Consider the following 10,202-nt stretch of genomic DNA (forward strand, 5'->3'; position numbering starts at 1 on the left):
GGTCAACTCTGGTAAAGAAATAGCATGCACTAGACCTCGAGAGATGGCATTGGCTAACAAATAACCAAATCCCTTAGCTGCCAAAACATAAAGAGAAGATGGAAGAGGACAACCTTAGTGAATAGATCTAAAGAGCCCAAAATTTTTTTATTGATGACCATTAATGGTGATGCAAGCAAAGTGATGTAGCACACCAATCTCAATTCATAGAGAACTTAATAACTCATGAAAAAACCCATTATAGATTCAAACTCTGAATTGTTCATTACCATAAACTCCTTTTGCATAGATCTCTAACTCCATTAAATAACAACTAACTCCAAAAAGAGAAAACAAGAATTTTCCAAATTTGGTAGATTTTGACAACTGGAAAAATATGGCATTTTTGGTAACTTCTAAAACACCTCCAAAAGAAAAATTAAGGTTTTTTATATCTACCCTTTAAACCATAAAGGTGAATTACCAACTAATCTCCAAAATTTAGAAAAAATAAAATTTGAAGTTATTACAAAGTAGAAAGAACTAAAAAAACACCTAAGGTATTTTTAAACAAAAATTCTAAGGTCAAGATAGAATTTTTGGCTCTTGAAAAATAAATCGAAATGGCCCCAATAGAGCTGGTTTAGTTGAAATTCACCTCAACTATATATTTTGAAGAAAATCCAGAAAAATCTAAGAAAACCCATATCTGAGTCAAACCTTATGACTCTCTAGACTCCCTACATCATTCTCCCCTTCTTGAAAGAAACACTACTCCTGCAAGTGACTATTGGTGAAGTGGTGCAAGTTCGAAGGATCTAACTATAACATTGCCCAATCAAATAGCCATGTGTTTTTAGTGTCTGGTAAATCATCCCACTATACTAAATAGTGGTTGTATTCACTATGCCATGTGGAAGTAGATTGTTTGTCAAGAATTTGGGCAATGGTATCTTGTTTCTTATTTGGAAGGTGATGTTTCCACTCCACTTCCTATCGATCAGCTACCTCTGGAGCATTTTCATGAATTTTATGCAAATTAGCAACATTAAACACATGAGAGATGTCTAGATTGTCAGGTAAGTTAACTTCATAAGCATTATCATTAATTTTCTTAAGGATTTTACAAGGCCCAATCTTTTTGTATTTCAGTTTGTGATATGTGCTAGTACGAAACTACCCACGGCATAAGAAAACCATGATCAAGTCACCTTCAGTAAATGTTTGGTGTCTTCTAGTAGCATCTGCAAGAATCCTGTAGCTTCCATTGTGGAGTTGTAATTTGTGCCGAACATATTGTTGGAGTTTTTGAATGTGTTTAGCAAAGGCCACTCAATCAGCACTAATCGTGACACCCAATGGTAGAGGCATGAGATCTAGAACACCTAAAAGATTTCTACCATAAATAATTTGGAAAGGAGATTTCCCTGTTGACCTATTAACAAAACTATTATAGCCAATTTTTCTTGGGGTAATGCCAAGTCCCACTGTTTGGGCTTCTCGCCAACAATGCATCATAATAGATACCCCAAACTCTGATTGACTACCTCCATTTGTCCATCAGTTTGAGGGTGGTAAGCATTGCTAAACTATAACTTGGTTCCCAATTTCTTCCATAAAGTCCTCCAAAAATGACTCAAAAAATTTGTATCATGGTTAGAACTAATGTTTTTGGGTAGACCATGTAAAAAAACAACTTCTAAGAAGAACAATTCAATGATCCTAGTAGCATCATTAGTCTTTTTACAGGCACTAAAGTGAGCCATTTTGGAAAACCAATCAAAAACAAGAAACATAGAGTCATTACCTCACTAAGTGTGTAGAAGACCCAATACAAAATCTATACTCAAGTTAGTCCATGGTTCAATGGGAATTGGCAATTACATGTATAAACTATGTATTATGTGAATGTCCCTTTGCCATTTGATAGATTTTGCACCTCGCCACCTACTTAGTCATGTCTATCTTGATCTTTGGCCAATAAAACTTATCTACCACCCAGTGTATTTTTTTTTCCTTTCCATAGTGTCCAGCCATCCCTCCACTATGGAATTCCTGAATAATATTTTCTCCAATAGAGCTAGCTAGTATGCATAGTTGTCTTCCCTTGAAGAGGTAACGATCCTACAAAAAATAATCACCTTTGACATGAGACATCCTACCAATGCTTGAACCATTCAAATGTTCCACAATTTATCAAAAATATCATCAACAACAAAATGTATTTTAATAGTATCATATCTAATGACTTCGGATGCCATTGTGGTTAATATAGAAGTACACCTCCTCAAGGCATCATCAACCTGATTTTGTTTCCTAGATTTATGCTTCAAAACAAAGGCGTATCCCTATAAAAAAGAGACCCACTTGGCATGTCGTGTATTCAACTTCTTTTGGGTGTTGATGTATTTCAGAGAAAAGTGATTAGTGGGTAAAAGCACAAACTTGTGTCACCCTTTTACAAAGGAAAAGATTCACAAAAGTATAGTTGTTCACCTTCAATGACATAAAACTAGTATTACTATTTAGAATTTGAAAATGAAGTAAATTAATGAAATGTGTACAAATGGATAAAGTTTAGGATTATAATTTTTAGTAATTATTTGGAATAAGAAATTATATATTTTCCTATTTTTTTAAGATAACTTTTAGTTTTTAAAAAATATTGGAAATTAAGTGTCTAGTTCCCATCACAAAACTACATAGAAATAAACTTATTTCCCTTTGATCTTAGGTTATGTTATGGATAACATATGTAGCTAGAAAAATGAAAAATAAAAATTGGCATTAGACCTATATTTCCTCTTTTATAGCAATTCAAATTTCAACTTATTCAAATAGATAGTTTTCATCTCCCACCAAATTTTTCAAAATAAATCTATTCCAACCAAAAGAGAAATTATAGATTCTAGAAGAGGACTCTCTCCTCTAGAACGTCATTTAATTTTTAATTTTTTTAAATATGATTTAGTATGTTTTCTTTCTGAAAATTAACATCTTCTCTAGTGTTAAAATATGTACTTCTAGAATTTTTTAATTACAATATGCCATATGTAATTTAAATACTACAAACTCTATACGAGAATATTCTTGACATTGAGCTCTATAAAATGGTGTTTACATATTATTAAAAAAAATCATAAAAATTAGTAAGAGTTATTGAAAAGTAGGTTTTATGAAATAATTGTATTTCTTTAGTAATTGGATACTAACTAGTATAAAACATGCATTTAACAAACATTTCCAATTGGAAAAGTGTGAGAACATATATAACTTCGCTAGAATAAATTTATCAAGATCATATGTTTGAACAATATTGTTTTTAGATAGAAATACTCATATTGATAAGTCAACCTGAATGGTGAAACAAATTTGTACTTTTACCCTAGTAAATAACACAAACTCTTGTGGCACTAAGTAGTGTCTCGAATGGCATAATGCTTGAACAATGGCATATAATTCTAGATCATAGGTGGAGTAATTTTTCGTTGTATCATTGAGTTTTTCACTAAAAAAGCCTATAGGCTTACCTACTTGACTAAGAACACCTATTCCAATATGGGAGGCATCACACTCTACTCCAAAAAATTTATCAAAATTTGGAAGTGTAAGTATAGGAGCTATAGTTACCTTAGATCCCTCAAAAACTTGAAAGCTTCTTCTACATCTATTGTCTAGGAGAAACCCCTTCCCTTTGTGCAATTTGTTATAGGTGCTACAATGCTACTAAAATTCCTGATAAACTTTTGATAGAAAGTGGCTAACCCATGGAAACTACTTACCTTTGTTATGTTTGTAGGAGTAGGCCATTTGAGAATCGCTTTGACCTTCTCTGGGACCATTTGAATACCAACTAACTCCAAAAAGATGAACAATTGGAAAAATATGCCATTTTTGGTAACTTCTAAAAAACCTCCAAAATAAAATTAGAAGTTTCCTACATCTACCTTTTAAACCACAAAGGCTAATTACCAACTAATCTCTAAAATTTGGAAAGAAATTTTGAAGTTATTACAAAGCAAAAAAAATAGAAAAACACCTAAGATATTTTAAAATTGAAATTTAGAGGTCAAGATGGAATTTCTAGCTCTCAAAAAAAAAATTGAAATGGTTCCAACAAAGTTGGCTCAGTTGGAATCCACCTCAACTATAGATTCTGAAGAAAACTTATAAAAATCTAAGAAAACCTAGATCTGAGTCTAAATTTATGACTCTCCAAACGCCCTACATCACAGAGGCATCCCCAAATAGTGTCCACACTAATTGACAAAAAACTAGGCCAAAACCCAGAGCTTGAAGCATAGTAAGAATAAAGGGTCATTCAATACAATCATATTCTTTGATGAAATCAATGTTTAGGAAAAAGGCCTGCTACTTAGACTGCTTGGCCCATTCCATTCCTTCGCAGACAACAATGATGTTGTCCAAGATATAATGGGACTTGATGAAGCCAATTTGTTTAGGTTGAAAAATCTAAGGGAGCAAATGTCAAATTTTAAGACAGAGGGCTTTGGCAATGATCTTGTAGGAGACATTCAACAAAGTAATGAGACTCCAATAGAAAATTTCTTCAGGATCTCTAGCTTGAAGGTATGAATTTAATATTCCCTTTTGTTGATAATGTTTCCTAATGAATTAAAATTGTAAACTTCAAGATAAACTTGAAGCAGATCACGGCCAATGTCATCCTAAAACATTTTGTAGACTTACAAGGGAATCCATCACATCTAGGGGCTTTGTCATCAGCCATGGATAAGATAGCTTTGTTTAAGTCTGCAAGAGTAAGATGTTATTCACAAAAGACATACTATTTAGGAGCAAGTCTATTGGAAGTAACAACTAGATAGGCTTGAAGCACTTGATCACACATAATAGAGCCCCCCCTAAGCCATAAAAAAATGCTCATAGTGACACACAAAAGCTTGGAGAATATTAGGCAGGTCGGTAAAAACCTACTAATCTTCATAGATGCACTTGATAACCACAGTAGAATGATGAGCCCTCAAAGCACTAAAAAATTCCTTGGAAGCTTGATTGCCTACCTCCACCCAATGGAGAGGGGCTTTGATCTAAGCTCCCCTAGTAACATAACTGTCTGCAATTTGCTATTGATGCTGAAGGTTGGCAAGCCAAACCTAGAGATCTATATCAAATTGATTCATGGCAAGAGCCTCAGAGACCGTACATAGATCAAGAGTAGTGGTTTCATAAGATCACTTGTGGTACATAACAAGTTGTCTATCGTAAATGCGAAGAAATCTTGTCATTCCATCATCTCATCCAACCAACGTGATTGTAGGGTTAAGGCTCAAGATTCTAGACATGTAGGATGTGAGAAAAGGTTGTCAGATGGGACAACAGAGAAGTGTTGAGGTAAAATTGGGTATTTTGCAGGCGAGGTTGAGTTATCTACCAGGTGATAGAAAAGAGGATGGGGGAATGATCTCGTCACATCAGGTAGAGGAATGACACACAAGGCATGCTTTTGAGAAAAGGAAAAAAAGAATGGCCTCGAAATCATAGCCCTATTAAGAGTTTTAATAACTCTATCAGATCTAGCTCAAAAATTTGACCAAGTTTTCCAAATTCCATCCCCCGACCCCTTTTTTGTGAATATGTATCTTTAAAATTTTAAGTTAATGGAAAAGGTCTATTCATCAAAAAAATATATATATAATTGATAAATAATAAATAATATAAAAACATGATTTTCTTTCTTAAATAATTTTTTTTAAAGACTTAGTTTCATTCACATCTAGTGGAAAGAAATGGGATAAAAAGTCTATTTAGATTTAAACACAAAAGTAATAAATATAACTAATAAATAATAAATAATATAGAAACATGACTTTGTTTTTTAAATAAGAATTTTAAAAGACTTGATTTGGTTCATATCTGCAAAGAAATTCACAAAAAGTTAAAATGGATGGCTTAAACATCACGTACTAAGATCTAATTCCTAGGCTAAAAGTATTAAATAGTCAAAGTTAGTTATCCTTCCAAACACGAGATGTCTAAGAGTGTTTGATTCAAAGATAAAAAAAATTAGTAAATATATATAGTTAATAAACGACAAATTAAAACTTTGAATATTTTTCTTGAAGAAAATCAGGTTTCATGGTCGTTTCACGTGGGAAAGGGGTCGTTTCAGCGTGTTCAATGTTCGTTTCACGTGGGATAGTGGTCGTATGCTGTTGGTAACATCTTTTCAATTCAATGGTTAAAGAAAAAATTGGCATTGTCATAAGTGGGGACAGCGCAATGACTTCATGTTTAATATGTAATGTTCTGATAATTGGACGGCAGAAGTCGCCGCGACTCTTCTATATATAGAGAGACTTCCCTCCCAATCAAAGCAAACAAGTACTCTGGATTAATCTTGGATTTCCTTGACAATGGATTTCAATATGAGTGTTTCTGCAATAAGCATTGGAATCCTATTTTTTTCTCTGTTTCTCTCCCTTCTGGCGAGGAAAAGCAAGGGGAGGTTGTCATGTTTGCCGGGGCCATCAGCGCTGCCCATCATAGGAAACCTCCACCAGTTGGGAGGTCTTCCTCACCGCACTCTGCATCGGATGGCTCAGAAACATGGGCCAATTATGTCTTTGAAGTTGGGTTCTCTTGATGTTGTGGTCGCCTCTTCTTCTGAGGTGACCAAACAGTTTCTGAAAACCCACGACTTGAATTTTTCAAACAGGTCATCCTCAGCAGCTGGCAAATACTTGTTGTACAATGGGAGGGATATCTTTACTGCTCCCCACGGAGAATACTGGCGAGACATGAGAAAAATAGGCACAGTGGAGCTGCTGAATTCAAAGAAAGTCGATTCATTCGGGAAGGTGATGGAGGAAGAGGCGGTGGCGATGGTGAGAACGATGTGGGAGAAGAGCGAGGAGGGGAGAGTGGGTGTAAATGTGACCGAGAGCGTTGCATCTTACATATCCGACTTGACATGGCGGATCTTTACGGGAAGCACAAATAGCAATTTCCAGTCCGGCGGTAAGACGTTTGAGGAACTGATGATGGAAGTTGCTTATCTGATGGGACCTGTGAATATTGGCGAGTTCTTTCCTTTTCTTGAGTGGCTGGACTTGCAGGGGCTGAGGCAACGTATGAAGAATGTCCACCAGCGCTTGGATGCAGTTTTTAGCAAAATATTAGATGACCGTGCGGAGCGCAAGAGGAGGAGCGGCGCAGAGGAAAGTGAGAGGCAGAACGACTTTGTTGACGCGCTCGTCGACATGGAAATCACAGCAGAAGATAAGAGGGCAATCATGTTTGTAAGTTAAAAACTTTTCAGTTTTGCTAAAGGTAAATAGGTCAGTGTCATTAGGGCTAAATTTCTAGGTTTAAAGTGTTAAATTTCTAGGTTCAAAGTGTTAAATAGGTAAAGTAGATTTATTTTTCCAAGCTTAATTTCTTCCTTAATGTGTGATGTTTAAGGGTGGTCCTGTTAGTGTAGAACTAGATGATTTAATTGGAAAATGCATATACATAATTTGCATTGCATACTTATGATTATATCTATTGATGTATATAGTTTAAATTTATTCTTCAACAAATCTTTAGAATGTTTGACGTCATACTTTGTCGTCAATAATTAGAAAGAGAAACATATATTGATTATTTCAAATATCTTAAAACTTGTGTGACCTAATTTATTTTAGTTATTGTGCCACATTTGTTTTGAATATGCATTCATCTATATGACTGATTTTGCAGGTAATGTTTATTGGTGCAATAGATACATCAGCAACTGTACTTGAATGGGCAATGAGTGAATTATTGAGAAATCCAAGTATGATGAAAAAATTACATGAAGAAATTAATTCTATTGTAAAGGATGATGAGAAACTGACATATTCTCATATTTCAAGAATGGAATACTTGCATTGTGTTGTGAAAGAAACGTTAAGATTACACCCACCGGCTCCCTTGATTATACCACGTGAATCTACAGAAGCTTGTACTGTGAATGGACCTGATCGTGAATACTACATACCAGCAAAAACAAGGCTTATATTGAATGTTTGGGCCATAGGAAGAGATCCAAGAGTATGGAAAGAACCTTTGGAATTTAGACCTGAGAGATTTAAGGATAAAAGTTTCAACATAATGAAAGATTTAGAATTAAGCATGATTCCTTTTGGTGCGGGAAGGAGAGGTTGTCCCGGGTCTTCCATGGGAACTGCAGTTATTCATGTTGCACTAGGACATATGTTTCACTACTTTGATTGGAGAAGTGAAGGTGATATAGATATGAATGAAACTTATGGAGCAACAATTACTAGAAAAAAACATCTATTTGGCATTCCAAGTTGGAGGTTAGCACCATCATCCATAAAAATATAGTTAGCATAAATAATATAGTCCATTTTCCTTCAAATCATACAAAATCATATATATAGTAAATAATTACGCATCTTATTAACATGTGAAATGTTGTAATGTATTACAACATGTTATGTATAAAGTATGTAGTAGTCTAAAGGCTCCAAGGGTGGTTTACTCTCCATATCTTTGGTTTTTCCTTTAGTAGTTAATAAAAGATTTCAGTTCTTAAAAAAGTGGTTGCTTCTTTTGAATTGTTATTCAACAGTTGGTCTTTGTCTCGATGCTATCATTTAGTAGTGTTCTTGTAATGTCCCAATACAAATATACCTTTATAAGGTTTTTGGTATCTTAGAAACCATGTTATCTTTAATCAAGATCACACCATGAATTAAACTACTTGAAACAAAGGAGTATATAATTATCCATATTTTATTAATATTCTATTATTTTAATGCATAATAAATTATTTCTTTTATATTGTGTCTACAATACATAACAAAATCTAATTATTTTTTATGAGTTATGATTCAACACATTAGAATTTTCTTTATAAATTGTTTTTAAGTTAAATTTATTTATTTATCACTTTGTAAAGAACTTATATATCTTGATATTATTTATTAACCTCAAAAGTTATAGGATATCAGTATTTATCAAAGAACATATATCAAATTACTTGGCTGACGTGCTTGTCAACATGAAAATTGTAGCAAAAGATAGAGTGACAATAAGTTTCCTAAGTTAGCTTCAATTTTGGTAAAGGTAAATAGGTTAGCTTGATTAACATATATTGATTCGTAAAATGCATATGCACACTTGTATTATACAATGCATACTTTTTATTATATCCAGTAATTAATAAAATCTTAATTTATGCTATAATGATTCAATAATTTAATACTTGCATTATTTTGTCAAATAGACATTATGATAATATTGACTAGCTCCCTTTCTCACATTTATTAATATTTGTAGCTTGTAAATTACTTTTACATTTGTATTAGAACTCATATATGGTCATTCGTGTCATATGATATAGTTCTTTGTTGAAATTCAATGTTTATAAATGTATTTCCTCCACCCTTTTATTTTTATATTTTATGAGTTTTTGAAGTATTATATAGTAGCCAAAAAGATGGGGGGGTTGACCCCAAAGTACAAACATGGCTAAAGAATCAATCGGAGGTTACCTCCCAATCATCTATCCAATGCCAACTTTAAACTTCAAAAAACTAGATATAAGCATTGCATAATTAATATTACTATTAGTCCTTAAACTAATATGAAGAAAAGGCTATAAAATAGACCAACGCCACCAAAACAAATCATTTTTATTTGTCCCTTTAATCATCCAAAGCATTAAAAATAAGAACTATGGGGTAGAAAACTCATAAAAATAACAAAAAAATAAACACTAGAACCAAGCCTATCTTCCCTCTCTTCTCTGGGCATGTCCTTATCTACATCCTCCCCCTCCACCTTAGCTAGTTTTTCCAAGATGGTCTTTAGTCAACTGGTCCTCTGCTAGAAATCCCATAAATGGATTAGGTTGTCTTGGTAGCTTTGCCTAGGTCCTTCTCCTCTTTAATCACTTGCAAGAAGTAGAGGGTTATGGCCATAGAGTGTATGACCTCAGTGAAAAACTCAACCAATGTTTCAAATATCTCTCAAATACCAATTTGATTGTTAGCTAGGTCTCTCATAGGCTCCTTGAGCCTTTCCCTTCTCACCTTACTATGGCTATGCTTAACATTCTTCCTAGTATATTTTGTGGTTTGTTTCCTTGGGGATGTGATATCTTCTCCCTTGCCTCTAGCTAGGGTAGCCTCTAGAATGTTAGAGATATGGGAAGGGCTTAAAGGGTTGGGGGTAGGCTTGGTGTCTTGAGC

General features: G+C 33.9%; 1 protein-coding gene across 1 annotated transcript; it reads left to right on the forward strand.

Moving 5' to 3' along the window:
- The first annotated feature begins 6,351 nt into the window (after positions 1-6,351).
- On the forward strand, positions 6,352-8,546 carry LOC149533920 (cytochrome P450 750A1-like). The gene is made up of 2 exons (XM_089804234.1): positions 6,352-7,259; positions 7,702-8,546. Exons 1-2 carry the CDS (start codon positions 6,375-6,377, stop codon positions 8,329-8,331), a joined length of 1,515 nt encoding a protein of 504 aa, XP_089660360.1. The 5' UTR covers positions 6,352-6,374; the 3' UTR covers positions 8,332-8,546.
- Positions 8,547-10,202: the final 1,656 nt, after the last annotated feature.

This window comes from Cupressus sempervirens, chromosome 10 (genome assembly GCF_028749045.1).
Source record: "Cupressus sempervirens isolate cs-2001-9-10 chromosome 10, ASM2874904v1, whole genome shotgun sequence".
NCBI lineage: Eukaryota > Viridiplantae > Streptophyta > Pinopsida > Cupressales > Cupressaceae > Cupressus > Cupressus sempervirens.